The sequence below is a fragment of the Ovis canadensis genome, chromosome 5, assembly GCF_042477335.2.
Source record: "Ovis canadensis isolate MfBH-ARS-UI-01 breed Bighorn chromosome 5, ARS-UI_OviCan_v2, whole genome shotgun sequence".
Lineage (NCBI taxonomy): Eukaryota > Metazoa > Chordata > Mammalia > Artiodactyla > Bovidae > Ovis > Ovis canadensis.
The window spans coordinates 106,372,094-106,392,933 of NC_091249.1; the positions used below are offsets into that span (position 1 = coordinate 106,372,094).

General features: G+C 39.9%; 1 protein-coding gene across 3 annotated transcripts in view; it reads right to left on the reverse strand.

Annotated features, from left to right (window-relative positions):
• Positions 1 to 20,840, reverse strand: part of KIAA0825 (KIAA0825 ortholog) — a 429,746-nt gene that overhangs the window by 199,546 nt on the left and 209,360 nt on the right. For 2 of the 3 annotated variants that reach the window (XM_069590144.1, XM_069590145.1), the window contains exons 17-20: positions 17,105 to 17,513; positions 12,443 to 12,602; positions 8,152 to 8,310; positions 6,242 to 6,336 (exon numbers count right to left, since the gene is read on the reverse strand). In XM_069590144.1, coding sequence (XP_069446245.1) covers positions 6,242 to 6,336; positions 8,152 to 8,310; positions 12,443 to 12,602; positions 17,105 to 17,513 — 823 coding nt within the window. Of the gene's footprint in view, positions 1 to 1,097; positions 2,328 to 6,241; positions 6,337 to 8,151; positions 8,311 to 12,442; positions 12,603 to 17,104; positions 17,514 to 20,840 lie in introns of those variants that run through there. The other variant, XM_069590146.1, reaches the window with a different exon arrangement.

Sequence of the window (20,840 nt, forward strand, 5' to 3'; positions counted from 1 at the left end):
TATACAAGTTACCACTCAGGAAACAACGCACATTGATGGGTTTGTTTGATTCACGTACCAAAGCCCTAAGCCCTGAAAATGCTGAGGATCAGAACGTTAAATTTAGGTATTGCAAAGACATTGTAGACAATCTCTGTCCAAAAAACATGCTGCTTCAGGAATTAAAAATGGAAGGGAAGCCTGCTCCTGTTAGGGAAGATGGTGATGGTAGGTAGAGTCAGAGCTTGGGGTATTTGAGTGGAGGTGGGAAAGAAAGGGTTTTCCAGGGAATGAGAGCTTGGGGAAAAAAAGACCACATAGGAATACCATGGCATCTGCGATGGATGTGATGGCTCAGAGGTGTATATTCGTAAAATCAGCTTCCTCTTTCCCTTAAACCCACCTCTCCATAACCGGGCAGCCGGCTGCTGCGTCAGGAATTTACTGCTGTGAGCAGCCATAAACATCGTGCTAACGGCGGCTCCGCCTGAGAACAGTCATTGGAGAGTGCCGCGTGTGTTGTTCAAGGCCAGAGACAGTATTTCCTACCCTCCACACACCACAGGGCACACACAGGATAATCCAACACAGCTGAGAAGCACTTCGACAATCATTATTATTAAAAGCAAGCAATCAACTCCACAGATCCGTGGCTCTTTTAAAACGTGTCTTCTCATCTCCCTTTCCGCTCAGATGTATGGCTATTGTCCACCTGGAAAGGCCTCCCAGTGATAGCCAGAAATCTGCCACCACCACCCCGTCTGCTGTTTCTGCCATCACATTTAATTGTGTTTGCTCAACTCGAAGCCAAACTCATATGCAGTATATTTAGATGGTTAAAATAGCAGAGCGTTCCACTGTCTTCCCAGGTTATTTTCGACACCACAATTCTTGCGAATTAGTTTGGAATAAATAAGGTAAAGAGAAAAGAAGCGACATAAATTTGTTCCAGCGGCAAAGAAAACAATATCAAAATGGCAATCTGGAGATTCGCCACGAAGGAAGGAATATAGAGTGTTCCTTTTGGTGAGCTCTCTTGCAAATGCAATCACCATCTCATTCGACAGTCTGGATTTATTTTAAAGTGGGTGAGAAAGAAAGCAGGAAAGTAACAGTAAGAAACTGTGAAAAGCACCTTTATTATTTCAAAAGATCAATGTACAATCACTGTACTTAGTCTTATAGGGCATTAAAGGTAAAGGTGTAGAACTGATATATATGTTGATTTTCTTAACCTCTAAGGAGTCTTTATTTTCCACAATGGCAAACCTTCTAAGTTGAAAAACATATATCATCATACATATTCAGGATCTCTTTTCTGAGGTCTCAGCTACTACCTATTTCTTTAAATGCCTTGAAAATCACAAATTTACAAAGGTTTGGTTAGATATTTTTGTCAGCTAACTCCATCTTACATTTTTCAACATGACTATCATTGAACAGATACAGACCCTACCACCCCAAAATTAAAAGACTTCTGAATCTGAATCTTGGAGTAAAGAACAGACTTTGTTGCTAAAGAGGTTATGACTTGAATTGGATCAATTAATTAAAGACCAGTGTTCTGTGCTTTTAATCTGAGCTGAACTTCACATAAAAAAAACAGGCATTTTAAACATACAAAGCTTAATTAATCTGCTTTTCATCCAAATGAATGAATATGCACATAGATAACTTTTTACTTGAGATTTTGCAGGACACACTTCGTATTCCAACATGCCTATTGATCAAACACCACGTTTAGAGAATACCTACTCTGTATTCATCTGTCAAGGGCTGACTTTTTCTCTGCATGCTTATTCCTCATTTGCTCGTTAATTAATTCAACAGATATAACTCAGAGCCTGCTATGTGCCCAAAGGCTATTCTAGGCCCTGAAGACACAGCTGGAGTTAAGACAGACAAGGCCCTATTCTCACGGGTTTTCCTTTCCACTGCAGAGGCAGGGGTAGGGGGATATGGGGGTGAGCAGGAGTTAAGCGACAATAAACAGAAACTATGATTTCAGGTGGTGATAACTGAGAAACCACAGTAACACAGACTTGGAGGATCACTTGAGACAGGTGATGAGCCAAGACCTCTCTGAGGAGGTAACACGTGCCCAGATAGACAAGACGGCACCAGCCACAGAAGCTGCTGAGAGAATTACAAGTACCCAGACTCTAAAACAGGGAAAAGCTTGGAGAATCCAAAGGGCAGGAAAGGCAATGAACCTCGAACATCAGGAATTGGAGAGACCTGTTTTGAGATGAGGGTTAAGAGTGAGCAGAAGGCCATTCCTAGGCAAGGACTCAAGCAGCCAGCCATTGCAGGGTTCTTTCTGATGCTGCAGTCAGCACAGAGTCCACCTGTGGAACACAGGTCAGTGTTGTCTCAGATACACATATTATCGGCACCACCGTATCTCCTTTCGTGTACCTGAATCACCCCTCTGGGGCTCATCCCTTGATCTTTACCCACTACGAGCCTCACCTGGTCCTGGACCCTCCTCCTTGCTCGCGTTTTCACTGTGTATCTTAAAGACCCGTGGGCATGCTGCCTGCCCTCTGACCTGACACTTGTTCTGACCCTCATGATTGGTCTAGGCCTGGAGTTTACATAACCTCCATGGACATAACTTCAGGTATAACCTGTCTGGACCACCTCCCACCTCCAACTCCCTACTAATCCCAAATGACCTTCACTGGTGCCTGGCCAGACACTAACACCGCTTTGGGCCAATGCTACTACTTCTCTAAGTATGTATTGCCTTTTCAACTTTCAAAACCAATGCACATCTTCCTTTGACATTCTCTTGACTGTGGAGACAGTGGCTGACTTTATTTTTTTGAGCTCCAAAATCACTGCAGATGGTGACTGCAACCATGAAATTAAAAGATGCTTACTCCTTGGAAGGAAAGTTATGACCAGACTAGACAGCATATTAAAAAGAAGAGACAATACTTTTCCAACAAAGGTCTGTCTAGTCAAGGCTATGGTTTTCCCAGTGGTCATGTATGGATGCGAGAGTTGGACTGTGAAGAAAGCTGAGTGCCAAAGAATTGATGCTTCTGAACTGTGGTGTTGGAGAAGACTCTTGAGAGCCCCTTGGACTGCAAGGAGATCCAACCAGTCCATCCTAAAGGAGATCAGTCCTGAGGGTTCATTGGAAGGACTGATGTTGAAGCTGAAACTCTTTGGCCACCTGATGTGAAGAGCTGACTCATTTAAAAAGACCCTGATGCTGGGAGGGATTAGGGGCAGGAGGAGAAGGGGACGACAGAGGACAAGATGGCTGGATGGCATCACCAACTCAATGCACATGAGTGTGAGTGAACTCCGGGAGTTGGTGATGGACAGGGAGGCCTGGTGTGCTGTGGTCCATGGGGTCACAGAGTCGGACACAACTGAGCGACTGAACTGAACTGACTGAAAGATGAGAAAATCCACAGCCGAATAGTTGAGATCACTTTCCTAAGGTCAGCTCACAAGAGCTCTGGCCCGAGAAGCCAGGAATCCTGTTTTCCCACCTCCATCCTGCTCTGGAGATGAGGGAGGTCCCGTCTACTGGGGGTAATCAAATCTTGAGAGAGTAAGTCCACAGATGGTCTGCTTATGATGTTGAATTTGAAGGCCAGGGACAAAGGAGTTTAGGAGGTAAATAGAAAGGATTCCCTCCTCAACTTTTCTCAAGCCTGTGGATTTGAGTTGCATTTCTTTGTAAGGTTATGTCCCCAGACATTTGCAGCACCATGTATGAACTCAACCATAGTATAGAGATGGGTTAGTATAAATTTATTACCAATTAAAGAGAGAAAAAGAAGAATAAGTAACTGACTGTTTAGTAACTCTGGGGAAGGAAAAAAACAGCATATTCAGCTAAGTTGCTCTAGGTTTTTGTCTTTGGCTCTGCCTACCAGCAAAGATCATAGGTACAAAGTCTCAATTTTTGGATATAGGATAGTATCTATAAACCCTCAGTTTTGAAGTTCAATACTCTGTGATCTCATTTTCAAATATGTAATTTCAAATAACAACGCTGTAAAAAATTCAATGCACTATTTGTTTTTTAAATTGGCATTTCAGATAAATCCAAACGAGTCTCTCAGAGAAAATAATGGGAAAAAAATCTTCCTTACCAATTCAATATTAATCAGGTCTCATAAATAACATTCTTAAAATAAATGGGAAAGTGCTAAAAGAGATTAAAAACTCTCAGATGTCTTTCATTCTTCTAAGGCAGCTCAGTTATATTCATTGTATTCATTGTAGCTTGTGGTATGTGGTACCTTAAAATAGAATGCTTTTCATGCCATTTTTATAAGAATCTAAGAAACAGAATCTAGCTGTTCCCGTTCAAAATTCATGACCCTTTTCCAAGAGCACTGTTTTGACCTGTTACTACTTCTGGCTAAATTTGTGAGATTTCTTTTTCTCCACTCATTCCTGTACACAATATCTCAGGGAAATAGAGTTTAATAGCTATCAGCCTAATTGAGGTATACCTAAATTTGTTAAACAAAAATAATATGCAATGTGGGGTAAAACACAAATCCACTGAGAAGTGAATATTATATAGAGCAAATATAGTAAGTTTTGAAGGATGTGTTGCCCTTACAGTACCATTTAGTGGATTGGCAGCAGGCAATTCACAACTGCAAAACTTAGTAAACAATACGGCTAAATCTACATAAACTCAAAACTTCCCGAGTATCAGAGGGAAAATGATTTATCTTTCCCAGTTTGTTTCCAGATAGCCAGTTAATACTGTGGGGCTTCCCCAGCGGCTCAGTGGTAAAGAATCTACCTGCCAACGCAGGAGACCTGGGTTTGATCCCTGGGTCAGGAAGATCCCCTGGAGAAGAAAATGGCAACCCACTCCAGTATTCTTGCCTGGGAAATCCCATGGACAGAGGAGCCTGGCGGGCTACAGTCCATAGGGCTCCAAAAGAGTCAGGCATGACTTAGCAACTAAATAACAACAAACATTATGTAGCCATAGGTTCAACAGAAGACCTGGTCTCTCCTCCCACCTCTCCAAGCAACCCTGAGACAAGATAGGAGCACCTGTGAGGACATGTGCATTAATAGGGTACACTCTGAACTACACCCTAGCCCTTACCACCTTGCCTGCCAGGTGGAAAGCCTGCTGAGAGAAAACTGTTCTTGATGGGGAAGTTTCTGGATTGCTCAACTTTGTCCATGATTGGTGGGTTGAGCTTCACTCAGGGGTGAAATATTAGGAATACCACAGTGACCGCACACTTTAAAACTACAGGTTTTTTTTTTTGGCAACAAAGCTGCCTTAAAAAAAAAAAAAAAAAGAAACCTTCATCTGGAAAATACCAGAATCTCTCTCTCAAGATATTTTCTTATATGCACCCAGATTTCTCAAGGATGAATTGACAATTCTACTATGTCACTGTCTCTATTGTCTTTTATGAAAAATGATGCTTTATATTATTTCAAAATGATAAAATATGTTATACATCATGAAGACATAGAGAAGTAAGTATAAATAAACATAATACCTGAAGAATAAAAGCAACCACACATATATATCTTATGTAAAGATGAGATAGTTGATAGGAGAAACAAGCTTAAAACTTACACTACAAGGTAAACTTGTAGTAAACTTACAAGGTTTTCACTGAAAACCTTGAAGGAATGGGGAAAAACATATTTATCTAAAACATAAAGAAAACATGTATACCTTTGTGCAAAATAAATTACATGTAAAGACTCCTCCGCTGAACTAGCATTATCATTTTATTGCGTTGTCCTGGGGTGCCTGTGTATGTGTGTGTGCGTGTCTGTGTGTAAAGTAATATACAACAGAGACTATAGCAAGACAGTGCCAAAATGACTGGCTGCAAAGCAAAAAACTCAATCTTGACAGTTTTACTTATATGTTTCCTCTGATTAGATCAGCTGATTTGGCTTGGCATTTTGTATGCATTCATTAAATGGTTGTAAACAAAGGCATAGTATTATAATGAATTATAATGACATTCAAGTCAATAACTTTGGGTGTTTACAATACTGAACTATTACGTACACAACATCAGAAATATTTAAAGTTCAGACTAAAATCAACCAATCTCATCTCAGAAAAAGATGTTTCTGACTTTTGCAAATGCTTACTCTAGAAAAACAGCATTCGGAAACTACACTTCAGATAATTTCAAATATGTGTGTATCTACACACACTCACATGCACCCTATGTATAAAAGACATATCCTCTTCCCCCAGACACATCCCCCAAGTCCCCAGCCCTATTACCTGTTTTTGAGCAGTACACTGAAGGTCATCTTATCCAGTCCCAGATAATTTGGCAGCAAGTTTGACCAATTCCAGTTCCATTTTGTGATGGCTGACTGTTGATAAATGAGAAGACGCTATTGTTAGTTATTAATCAGAGTTAATATGATCAGTAAATTAAAGCTCCAGCTGTGATAGACTAACTAAGAAGGAGGGGGGTACAGAACAAGGACTTAGACAGATAACATCAATCATGTCCACAGAAGAAGGTTTTTATTCCAATAAGACAGCAATTAATTTATAAATCCATTTGGGGATGCAGTCATTATTTATAAAAATATAAATCAATTTCTTCAGTCATTATATTCTTCCAACTGCTAATGGAATTTGCCCAACAAGTTTCTCTGAAAGAGGGACTCTTTGTATAGCAAAGCAAAATAACTGGCAACTTTCCATGTATCAGTTTATAGGTTTCTTTTAGTTCCCAGAAGTTTGATTTAAAAAAAAAAAGATGGAAGTATTGATACTCTGGCTCAAATTCTAAGACACAGCTTAGAGAGTGATATTAATGTTTTTGGTTAAGAAAATGCTTTAAAGGGGAAATTATAAGGACCTGTAAGTATAAATAACATAATTCTTTTTTTTCTCATCTAATAGATAATTTCACAATAGAGAAAGGAGAAAAATTACTGTGAAAGATAATCTCATAATTCAGAGCTGAATACAACATGCCATTTATTTCAATGAAGTGAGGATAATTTAACAGCTACAATGATTATTTATGGTTGGAGGAATCTAATGTACAATACAGGAAGGCAGCTAATAAACTCAAACTTATGCAATATATTTGGTTTTTAAGTATTATGGATGCTTACTCCTCTTAAAACTAAATAGTTTTGATAATATGAGTCCAGGCTAGTGTTTAAAATCCAACAAGAACTATGCCCTGTCACCTGCTGATTAATGGAGCACTACAATCCTGTCATAGAGCAGGAGAATTCTGCCCCGGGTTGTCAGCATTTGAAGGTCTTATTCTACTACAGTATTGATGAATGTAGACGAGGGATGTAACAGGCATGGTAAAAATATTATCTGCATTCCGAATTAGGCCATTGTTTTAATTCTTATTTTCGTCAGAGCTCTAGGTCAAGCAATCCTTCTCTTCCGCCCTGTTAGTTCCAATAGTCTGTCAGGAGGTTACTGGAAAAAGACACCAGGAGAGTGAACAGAGCAAAACAACTTTAGGTTTCAAGTACTTCGGCATGAAGATGATCTTTTGACTGTTACTATGAAATGATAGCAGCTTAAATGATAGCACACTCCGACATTGAAAGATATGTGGCGTTTATAACATGGACTTTATTCCACATATACTGACTTTAAGATCACTAACAAACTCATTTTAAATTCGGGAATGTGTTTAGGGTTATAAAACAGCTAACTGACCTCATGCTACTTAACATAGGAGCTCAGTGCTCTATTTACGATCACTTTTAAGGTATCTTTTAATTTACCTGATAAACGAGATAAATTTATAAAGATTGCAAGGTATTTTGTGAGTTGTAATATATCGAGGGAGGGTGGAACCGGCCATGGAGAGGAAGATTTTAAGGAAAGCTGGATTTCTCAAGCCTCTCGTAGACACAGTCGAACAGATGTTCCCTCCTCTGCCCACAGTGAACTGACCGGGTCAAAAGTCAAATTTTACAGACCAAACAGATGAATCAGTTTGACAAATAGAAAAGAAGGTAAAATAACTTTTCCAAAGTCAATCTGCACAGACCATGCAAACAAGAACAAGACCTTTTGCGTGCTAATCAAAAAAGATTTTGAGTAAATATTCAAACACAAAGCACTTTTTTTTCCTTACTTGTGTAAAACAAAAAAAGGCACACAGTTTTAATGAAATTTACTATTTAATTTCCACATACCTGATCAAGCATGCTTTTACTGAACACTTTGTACACATGGAAAGGGTTAAAAGCAGAGGGCTGATCTTCCACACTCCTCAAGGTCGTCTTTAAAGATTGGATGGGTAATGGCTTTTCCTCTGAACCATTCATAGAAAACAGCTGTTCTTTTAAATATCCCTTCAAGGGGGAAAAAAAAAAAAACAACTACAAGTTGCGATGGTAGGAAGCACATATTCTCTTTAAAAATAAACTGGTCAATATCCAAATCTATGCTTCCAGCACACTTGCTAGATTAGAGTATTACTTGCCTTGAGACATTACATTTTCAGAAGAAACATAGCAGAGTACATACCAATCAGGACTGCAACAAACCCATCAAAAACAGGTTTACTTAATACATAGGAAAGATCAGAAAACTGTTTAACAAATTCTCACATAATGAATGCATGCTTGATTGTACCAGAATCATTTTAATCGGCATTGTTTTGTCATTACTTCACATGTTAACATGTCTGGGTTACCAAAACTTAACTCAGGAGCTTGACTATTCACAGAACAAGATTGCTCATCCATTCATCAAGCATAGTTGCTACCTACTCCATGCTCAGCAGAGTGCTAAGTACTCTGATAGTTCACTGCAAGCAGTCTCCCTCTATGTAGAATGAATTATAATGTAAGCTCCTCAACTCTGGTTTCATGCTGTGGACTGAAAATTATCACGGTTCAATAGAAGCTCCAAATATATAATTTTAATTTTATCCTCCAGCGACAGCTTGGGCCAAAAAAAAAAAGTCAATCCACTGTATTTTACTCTATTTTCCATCCACAAATAAAAAGGTGAATAACCCCAATCTGTATGATAAGACTCCTCCTGGAAAAGTGATAAATTTAAAGGACTAAAAGTTTCCTACAAACTACCAAATACTTACTGTTGTTAATAAACAAGTCATTTAATAAATAATATAACAGAAATGTCCCTGTGATTTTTAGTGTGTCACAATATAAAGTTTTCTTCAAGCTTAGGGTTAGGACTTAGGTTCGGAGTGTCAGATGTGAAAACAACTTCAGAGGTCATCTTGATAACCGTTGCTACTCAAAGTCCTATGTGTGGGTCAGTCAAATAAACCCTACCTAGGAGCATGTTAGAAAAGCAGAATCTCAGGCCCCACCACGTCAGAATCAGCCTGTTCACAAGCCTCCCTCAACTGTGCTCGTGACAAGCATCTTCAACTACCATTTGGACTTTTATGCTCCGACACCTTATCTTTGAAGTGAAGTGAAGTCGCTCAGTCATATCCGACTCTCAGAAACTCCATGGACTGTAGCCTACCAGGCTCCTCCATCCGTGGGATTTTCCAGGCAAGAGTACTGGAGTGGGTTGCCATTTCCTTCTCCAGAGGATCTTCACCACCCAGGGATCAAACCTGGGTCTCCCGCATTGTAGGCAGATGCTTTACTGTCTGAGCCACCAGGGGAATAGAAACTTGTTCTAGAATAGAAACTTTATCTTTACCTCAAAGATAACCGTTTAAAAACTCACCTCCTCTCAAAACTTCCCTGTCTCTCAATGGCACCTCTCTGCTGGGTTAAGCCTCTGACCTTGCCTGCTTCTGGTTGCTTTTAGCAAAAATGTGAAGAGTTGGTGTCTCCTTATTTACTTGAAACAAGTGTGTTAACTTAGGTTTTTAATTTGACCATACATAATTTGGATTCAGGGGCTTCCCTGATAGCTCAGCTTCCACTCACCCAGGCCTGTACCTGTATATGCTCTGTATTTAAACTGCTTTCAAATACTATTTAGCAGCACCCCCAAAAGTGCTAAAGACATGATGTCACTCATCAAATGCACAAACCTCATGGTGCAATTTACCTACAGTATAACAATGCTTCACATAAAAGCAGCCCTAAGTGTTATGCTAGTCACTCAGTCACCTTGTGTTATTTGCGTTTCCTGCCTGGACTGTTTAAGCAGTCAAGGCTGAAGCCTCCCTACTTTGATTCTATATCTTCAACTCACATTATGCCTCTTACCTCTCAGCCCTGCATCTCACTCAGCAAAATAAACCATCAAATACTGAGCCTGCTTTCCCAGCTGATAGACCTTGCCATAACGCTTCAGTCGTGTCTGACTCTATGCAGCCCCTTTGAACTGCAGCCCGCCGGGCTCCTCTGTCCATGAGATTCTCCAGGCCAGATTACTAGAATGGGTTGTCATGCCCTCCTCTAAGGGATCTTCCCGATCCAGGGATCGAACCCTGGTCTCCTGCATTGCAGGCAGATTCTTTACCACTGAGCCACTAGGGAAGCCCCAACAGTAAGTATATTCAGTTGGAAAGAAAGAAAAACCTTAACTTGGAATTTAATTGATTAAGATGTGGCGATGCCCTCGCAGAGAATCTTAGGTACCTCAGATCTCATAGCGTAACTGCTCAGAAGCACTTCCTCAGACTTCCACAAGGAGAAAACAAACGGCCTTTCAATTTCCTGACTACAACAGGTGGCTGACAGCCAATGAATACCCGACTTAATTTTTGTTGATTTTGCTTACGGGTGATTTCCTAATCTTTTCTGTCTTCTTGGAACTTAGGAAAACAGAACTATCCTATCAGGGTGGCTATTTAAACCTGCCATCACGGTGTTCAGAACCATCGTAGCTCAACCTTACTAAGCCTCTGAGGGTACTCTGACTAAAATGTCTGTTCCTCTGAAACCACCACAGTTACTTTGGCCAAACTAGGTGACCAGTGAAGACCATGATGTCATGCCCATGAAGACCGTGATGTCATGCCCATGAAGACCGTGATGTCATGCCCATGAAGACCGTGACTTCGCAACGGAGGTCTTTCAGTTCGCCAGACTTCCTGCTCTCCCCAAACGGAACCCTCAGACAAGCTGTGAGAGCTCCTCAGCAAGAGTGAATAGGTGGAGTTCCTGGGTTACCAATCCTTCCTTAGCTCCAGTTCCTCCAGAAGCGGGACCCTTTCTCACAGCTACAAAGGCCTCCTGCTCAGGTGATTATTAATACCTTGTTACGTCACCTGTTTTAGGTTGATTACCTCACTGAAGGCCAGAAAACAAGATTTACTTGAAGCAGTTTTCAAATAGATTCACAGTAAGGAGAACATTTATGGAGCTGAGTCATAAAATGCTGTGGTAGAGTTTAATTCACTCCATGTATGTTTTTTTAAAATGCTATATCTTAACATTATTCATATCACACAATTTTTATTATGCCAAAAATGCATTCAGTGTTTGCAGACATAAACATAATTCTACTTCACATTAGATGTCACATGTGAATCCAGATTGACCTTGTGCTTAGTTGCTCTGTCGTGTCCAACTCTTTGTGACCCTATGGACTGTAGCCTGCCAGGCTCCCCTGTCCATGGGGATTCTCCAGGCCAGAATACTGGAGTGGGTCGCCAAACTGGCTTCCAGGGGATCTTCCCAACCCAGGGATCGAACCTAGGTCTCCCGCATTGCAAGGCAGATTCCTTACCATTTGAGCCACCAGGGAAGCCCATGGATACTAGAGTGGGTAGCCTATCCCTTCTCCAGGGATCTTCCCAACCCAGGAATAGAACTGGGGTGTCCTGCATTGCAGATGGATTCTTTACTAGCTGAGCTATCACGGAAGCCCCTGAACCCAGATTATTGTGGTCAAATTAAAAACCTAAACTAGCAGACTTGTTTCAAGTAAATAACAAGAGATCAACTCTTCACATTTTTGCTAAAAACAACCAAAAGCAGGTAAGGTCAGAGGCTTAACCCAGCAGAGAGGTGAATAAGCATGACATTGGTTCTAATCAGCTTCCCTGCATTAACACATTTGCTTAGGTTAATCTAGTTGCTACTGAATACGGTTTGATATTCTTCCGAAGTTTCTCATTACGTCTAAGAAATCTTCAGCTTCACCAACACAAACATGACGTCTGCAGGAGAAGAGCTAAAAATCTCTCTTCAGAAAATTCTTCATTTCACAAATACGAGATTTTAATATCAACTTGATGGTCACAAATACACAATTCCCAAACTACACTTTTCATCTCTACCATTTCGAACTGAGTTGAGTTTATGAGCCGTGTTATTGTTTAAACCATATAAATAAAACCTACAATGTTTCGGTGAAGCCTCTGTTGTACAAATGCAGAACAGCCAGGGCTGAATAGATTCTATTAATAATGCAATATTGAGTTTGGTATTGACTTTAAGAAGTATTATCACCTCCTTGACTAACCCTTAGCTGCCAGCAGACGCTGCCTCAGGCCAGTACACACCTAATTGCTCGGTAAAAAGGCCGTTTCCCTACCTCATTGAGCCGCATGATGTGATAAATTTGCCTCAGGTATTCGCTGCCACCTGGTTTGTGGCAGATATCCAGGACCATCATGTTTATTTTCTGCTCAGTCAGTTCAAGAGCGATATCTCCTTCTTCTAAGGCTGTGCTTTTCTCTATTGTCATAAATGCACTAAATACAAAGAAAGCGTATTAAGTATCAGTGTAAGGAATTGTAAAGATGGAAAATAATCAAAGAGATTGAGTGTGGAGAGTTCGATGTAAATCTCATATGCAAAGTACCTAGAAAGACTTTGGTCAAATAGGTATACCTTCCCCAAACAGCGGGAGGCTCCCATAAACAGTGCCTTAGAACTAAGCACATGAAAGCATTTTAAAAAATTGAACTGTTTCTTTTAAAACATTTCTTTATTGCATTATACTCCGATCTATAAAACATTTTCCCATTACCGCAATTGTTGAAATTGCTATAATCGTGGGATGAAAACAAAACATTTCTTTTTAAGAACGAGTAAGAAATGATTTGTTTTTTCTCTTTGAGGATAAGGAGTATCTTTGATGCCAGAAATAGCTTTGGTATTCATCTTTTGTAGACTCCTCTTTACACCTGTCTTAGACACATTAAAGACTAATTAAAGTGTCAAAAGGGGGAGCCTATTATGCTAAATATAGGCTGGATGCTTCCTGGAGGAATGCTTACCACTGGGTATTTTAAATTGGCCTTTTGACACTTGTTGCCTTTTAAAAATACATGCCCTCCCTTCTGTTTCTTCCAGGTAACAGATACTTAGCAAAAGTCACTACTCTGCTTATCCTTCCAGGTAAAGGGTCTCCTGTAAGCACAGCAGGAAAGTGCAAGTTATATGTGTGAAACGTTTCTTTTTATAAGAATTCATAGGCTTATTTTTGATTTTAAACATTATTCACATTGTAGTAATGGATGACTTCTTTTTAATTCTCACGCTATACCAGTGCAAAATAAATCACGATACTCAACTTACATCATATATGTTTCACACTAATTTTCTTGTTACAAGTGCTATTAGGATCATGTTAGGCTTTGCAGTCTAAGTATTCTTAAGAAAAGCATGGTTTTCCACTGTTTCCCAGACTAAATGAAATTTACTGTGGTGTAATCAGCTATATACTGCAGTTCATTACTGAGATTTTGCCATGATTATAAAATTAGTTCTGCTAAGAGTCAGTGCCGCTGACCTGAAGACTGAACCAAATGATACCCAGCTGCTGGACATTAACTTTCATATTGCTTCCACATGTAGCCTCAAAACATCCTTCTTTAAAAAAAAGTTTATGATCCTATAAGCCTTGCTAAAAAAAATGAAACCAAATCCTACTCTTAAAGATATCCATTAGGTAGAGTAAATCTTTAAACAAGCAAACAAACAGAAAAGACTTTTGTGCAATAATAGAAGTTTGTAAATATCTTTTTTGAAACTGCATACAGGCTGCAAGCAAAATTTCTTGTCGGGTTTTGTAGAGGCTGACATTGAAAAAGTTGAGGCCCTCTGACAAAGGAGTGTCTCAGTGTCAGCCCCTGAATTGTATCCTTTCCTGTCCATCACTGTGCAGGTGAAGCAAATGATTGGATTCAGTCAATGCTATGATTAATGAGTTCCTCTCTGGATTTGGGACTGCCTATCAATCATGTCATTAGGGAGAATGTGCCCTGAAAGAGGCAGACCTTAGCCAAGGAATAACTGCATTAATCTTAATCTGTATATGCACCCAGCCAGCCAAGTCAGGGTCACCATGATGAAAAACAATAATCTTCAGCTCGACAAATTACTTTGCAAAGACAGACATTTCTTTACTTTTTTTTTGGCCTGTGTGTTCTCCAGAATCTAAGTTGACTGTTTACAGCTTGAGTGTTACTACAAAGTGAAGGTTATTTTAATGAATAGTAATGCTTTCAGGCAGCACACAAGACAAGCACTGCTTACAGCTGCCTCCTTTCCACCGCAGTTATGCTCACAATTTCCATAAAATCAAAGTTAAATCTGGGTGCAAGTGAAAGAAATCTGGCTAAATGATATCGTGTGGATCCAAGATAATCTTCATGAGGAATTAAGACTTCAGTTATCGTAACAGAAGAACTATTTTAGTTTAAGTGTTTATATTCTCATGTGAAAAAGTACCGAAGGTGTTGTCCTGTCCAACTCTGCAACACTGTGGACGGTAGCCCAGCAGGCTCCTCTGTCCGTGGACTTCTCCAGGCAAGTATACTGGAGTGGGTAGCCATTCCCTTCTTCAGAGGATCTTCTCGACCCAGGGATCAAACCCAGGTCTCCCACATTGTGGGCAGATTCTTTACCATCTGAGCCACCAGGGAAGTGCTGCCAATACTGGAGTAGGTTGCCATTCTCTTCTCCAGAGGATCTTCCCAACTCATGGATTGAACCCAGATCTCCCACATTTCAGGCAGATTTTTTACCATCTGAGCCACCATTTTCAAAAAATATTACAGTAAGGTCAAGGCAACCCTCCACCTGTATACAGACATAATGGTTTAAAATACATCTTCCTCATGGTATAGATCTATGAACTAAATGATCATCTATCTGTGAGAAATGAGTAGAGATGGAAGTTCATGTGTATATCAGAAAATTAACTTAAAGGCAAAGTCGGGATGAAGCGTTTCTATACCGCTCAAACCCATAAGTGATTACCTAAAGTCTGTTAATATGTCAAATTTAATTCTTTCTCAAATAAATGAAATAACTTTTAAATCTGGATTTTTTAATATTGAAATTATTTGAGAAATTGAGAAAGATAGCACTGTGCTAATTACAAGCTACATAAAGTGTATTCAGAATTTTTGAGGGCTGTAAAACATTTTTTAAAAGTTAATAAAAATTATTTTTGATGCAAGTTGCAACATAAAACTAATCAGCCAAATATTGGCTAAACAATTCTCTACTGTAGAAAATATCAGATGTGTTGGTGCTGTTTATAAAATACTTAGGCTAAAATCAACTTTCAAGGAAAAAATTTCACTTCTGGATTTCTGTACATAGCCCAGGGTATATTAGAGACATTACTTTCCACTGATCTTATTGATAGTCTCCTAATTCAGCAGTATCATAAATTTAACTTTATAATCAAATCCACTAGTTTTACTCTGCTTCTCTTCCCTCCCTTCTACACCCACTGCCATGGATAATGACACATGGCCTTAATCTTTTAGTCTTTGCATTAAAGCCTGTAAATTGGTATCCAATGCAAATGTAAAGATTAAGGTCACTGTCAACGTTACTAAGCATTTTCCTGACTGCTATTCTTAATCCTGCACACAGGATGCCCCACAAGTAAATTTCTAAAAGTCAGTATGACAAGGCCAGGAAAATGATTACTTACATTTCTTTCATTATTTACACTACTTACATGATTACTTACAGTAATTTCGATTAATATGAAGTCTCACAGATTAACACAAACTAGTAAAGAGCATTTGTCATCACACTATTAAACAGTGCAGCTTATTTTAATAGTTTATAAATAACAAATGCTTACTAGGTCTAAGCTTGATGTTAAGAACTTTGTGACTGTTATTTAACCTCTCAAAACAACTCTACCAGCTTTGTACGTGAGCGCTCAGTCGCTCAGTTGCATCCGACTCTTTGCAATCCCATGGACTGTAGGCCTCCAGGCTCCTCTGTCCATAGGATTCTCCTGGCAGGAATACTGGAATAGGTTGCCATTTCCTGCTGCAGGGGATCTTCCCAGCCCAGGGATCCAACCTGCACAACCCTATAACTCACGAAAGATGGCCCATTTACAAAGGATTTGTATTTGTCCATCTAATTCCAAAACCTGAACTCTATCACTGCCATGTACTAAAACTAACAACTTTCAGTTGTTTCAGGCAGAAAGTTATAATAGTACTTTCTAGTAATATGAATATATTTCAAAAGAATGAGGGACAGTGTCTGTGAGTGGTGTAAAAAAGAAAGTGTGGGGGGGTCTGGCTTTGTGATCTGTAGACCATATGAACCATAACTCCTTTATCAATATCATGCAGTTCTATACTGAAGACTAATTGTAAGACAGGAGGACTCTATGTACACATTTAAATTCATCAGGGACCCTTAAAAATCTTTGCAATACCACAAATCACTTAGCTCTCAGTGACAAACCGAGAAGGCTGACATTTTCATACAGAAACAGCTGGGTGTGTTTATAGCTTGAGTGTGATATGCCCCAGTTGCCCTCTGGGATTCTTACATTACCAGATGAAAAATGTACCTTTTTGACAATCAGGTACACAGAAAGCAATAAAGAGCCTTTTATACCCATTAATTCCTTCTTAATTTAATCTCCATGGCCAAGCCATTTACGAAAAGCTCCAGGCTATCCACGAGATACCTGTTTGCACATTGAAAAGGAGTGAAACCAAATTCTCCCGGGTTTAACCACCACCCTTTTAATCAGAAACCTTGAGATGGGGACTAAACATGGATAGTGTTCCAGTGTATCAATGGGGTTCAAATTTTAATAAGACAAGGAACATTTAACAATCCAGCGTTTGATGGAATATTTATCTTTGCCTGTATTCATTCAAGTTCCCATGAAGTTGTGGTGGTGGTTGTTTACGGGTGACTTTGTCTTTTGGGAACATGTCTGATGCAATTTGGGGAAAGAAAAACATAACTTTACCATTCGGTGCTCAGTTTCCTTGCTTTCAACAACTGGCATTCAACCCAGTTGGGTTTCTGCTGCTTGATGCTCCGTATAACCTTTTGGGTCATTTGATTAGGGCGACTCGTCTGCTCTCCCGTGATGCTTTCCAAACACACACAGACTAAACCAAGTTTCTCTTTACTCCATCTGTCAAGGGAGGCACCTGTTAAAAGTTCCACAGTGTTTCCATCCTCAAATATCCGACATATAATTACAATCAAGTTCCAGACAAGCAGGCCAGCTTTCTTCAATTCAACGAAGTTTTCTGACATTTTTCTCTCAGACAGAAAAAAGAAGTATTTAATTGGGGGAGGCAAGCATGCAATCACTGTAGGTAACTTGCTGATTACAATAGATACTGCCTGAGCAGCAAGCCTTGTGAAGCCTGGGGGAGAAAAGAAAGAAAAGGTATGATTAATATTAGCATTTGCGTTCCATCACTGTGTTGTGTTGAGTGTTGTGTGAGGATGTCTAATTTTTGTGGAGAAAATTGTTGAGAAGAGCAAGTGCCTGACATATTCCGACAGAACTCTACTGGGGTCCTCTGCAGTCCTGCCAAAAATTCCCCAAGTCCCCCAACTTAATTTTTCCTCCCAGAAATGATTAGACAATTCAGAATTATTTCTTATATTGTTATCTATTAAGATTGTAGGTTTAAAGGGCCCAAGGTCTTCCTAATCAATAAACACAAAGATACCCGTGCTGCAACCTTTTTGTGGCCTTTGGCACTTCTTTAAGCCTTTCTATTCTGGCATCCATGACAGAAACATTCTAGCTCTTGCCGGGACTGGCTCTTCTTTTAGTTTTCAGCTCAAATGTCATTTCCTCTGACAGCCTCCCCCTACAATCCATGTAAGACAGACCCTTCACGCCGATCCTATTGCAGCCCCCAGTTCCTCCCTATCATTAGACCCCATTTTATTAACTTTATTACCGCATTTAGCCTCACTTTATTTTTTCATTATCTGTCTCCATCCACTAGAATATAAGCTCCAGGAAGGCATTAGGACTTTATCTCTAACAGATGTTTGGTAAATATTTGTTGAATAAATGAGCCAACAAACTGGGTTCGTGTATATCTCTATTGCTCTGCTTCTCTGTGTGCCACACCAATTCCACTTCTACTAACACCTCTTACCTGTAAGTCCTTGGGCTGTTGACTGAAGATTCTATTCTCTCTCACTTAACGTGATTTCTCTGAAGGACTTACTGTCCTCCTCCCTCGAGATCAGGGTTTCTCACCTTTCACACTACTGACATCTGGGGCTAGAGAATTTTTCGTTGCAAGGAGCTGACCTGTGCATTGTAGGATGTTTCGGTGGCATCTTTGTCCTCCACTCACTAGGTGCCAATGGCATTCTCATCAACTGTGGCAAAAATGTCTCTAAAGCATTGCCAAATTGTTCTCTATCTTCCTAGTTGAGAACCACTCTTCTAGATGATTCTAGAGCCTTCAGTTTTGGCCTTTCAACCACTCCAGCTCCCAGATGGGCATTCCACTTCTCTGTTCTCCTCATCATTGAGTGAGTTGTGTCCGACTCTTTGCGACCCCATGGACTGTAGCCTACCAGGCTCCTCTGTCCATGGGATTCTCCAGGCAAGAATACTGGAGTGGGGTGCCATTTCCTTCTCCAGGAGATCTTCCCAACCCAGGGATTGAACCTGGGTCTCCCTCATTGCAGGCAGACACTTTACTGTCTGAGCCACCAGGGAAGTTAGTCATCATTTTCTTCTTTCTTTTTGAATTGTTTAAATATTCCTCCAATCCTTCATACAAGACTAGGGGCTATACTGATCAATCTTCCTACTCCATCATCTTTGATGTGCAGTTTTGCCTCACTGTGACCAGGGCTGCTACCTACTCAATCCTGCCCTCACAAGTGGTATCTGGACTATCGTAGGATTCTCCTAACCCATCTCTCTGCTCCAGACTATGCCCAGCTATAAAGCCAGATGTATATACTAGTACCTAACTTTGTTAACTTCATTACCTAATTTCTCTGCTACAATTCTTTTAGCTGTTTTCCACTGTTATGAGAGCAGTCTCTGGAGCATTGCTGTCAAAACACTCCATAGTCTAGCTGCAGGCAGTTCTGGTGAACCTCATCTTTGTTTCATCCTCTTTACTCTTAGGCTTCTGAATATCTCATTATTCTCACATGGAATCCCCTCGTTCTTCATAGGTCACTCATAACCTTCAACTTTTGGTTCAAAGTTTTTTCCTGCTATGAATTTATTTGGACATCTTACCCATATGACTGTGCTGTAATTAGGTTCATAAAATGCCATGTTGTATTATCTTTTGTATTATCATCTATCATTGTTTGTTATATTCTTATTTATATATTCATGAGTTGTCTTTACAACTAGACTAAAAGCTCCCCAAGAGCATGGAATACAATCTCACTCCTTGAGTATCTCGTAAAGCCAGATACAAGCATTTTAATACACAATGTACATAGCTGAATTTGAACATTGGAAAAGGGTGAAAGTCTAAAAGAAGGTAGTTATAAGTTCTTCAGAAAAATATTTTTCACTGTTTTTACTGAACAAAAATAATAAAACACTGTGAAAGATTTCTTAAGATATTTGTGACATTTTAAGAAATCACTCTGTGGATTTTGGAGACCATCAAAACAAACAACCCAATCAAAAAATGGGGAGAAGACCTAAACAGACATTTCCCCAAAGAAGACATGTTAGTTAGTGTTAGTCCATCAGTCATGTCCAACTCTCTGCAACCCCATGGACTGTAGCCCTCCAGGCTCCTCGGTCCATGGGATTCTCCAGGCAAGAATACTGGAGTGGGTTGCTACTTCCTTCTCCAGGGGCTCTTCACAGCCCAGGGATCGAACCCAGGTCTCCTGCATTGCAAGCAGATTCTTTACCAGCTGAGCCATCAGAGAAGTTCTCAAAGAAGACACACAGATGCTCAACAGGCACATGAAAAGATGTTCAATATCACAAATTATTATATGAATGCAAATCAAAACTACAATGAGATATCACCTCACACTAGTCAAAATGGCTATCATCAAAAAATTCACAAACAATAAATATTGGAGACTGAGTGGAGAGAAGGGAACCTCCTACACTATCAGTGGGAATGTAAACTGACACAGAGACTATGGAGAACAGTGTGGAGCTTCCTTTACAAACTAAAAACTGAGCTACCATGTGACCCTGCAATCCCACTCCTGGGCATATATCCAAAGGAAAATAACGTCCAAAAGGATACACGCACCCCAGTGTTCACAGAAGCACTGTTTACAGTAGCCAAGACAAGGAAGCAACCTAGATGTTCACCAGTAGAGGAATGGGAAAAAAAGAGGTGAGATAGACACACACACATACATACATATAATGGGAAATTAGTCATTTAAAATAATGAAATAATGCCATTTGCAGCAATATAGATGGAACTAGAGATTGTCATACAGAGTGAAGTTAAGTCAGACAGAGAAAGACAAATATCATCTGACATTCCATACATGCAGAATCTAAGAAGAAATAAAACAAATCACCTTATTTACAAAACAGAAACAAATTCAGACTTAGAGAATGAATTTACGGTTGCCTCGGGGAAGGAAATGGCAACCCACTCCAGTACTCTTGCCTAGAGAAGCCTGTGGACAGAGGAGCCTGGTGGGCTGCTGTCCATAGGGTCGCACAGAGTCAGACACGACTGAAGCGACTTAGCATGCATGCATGC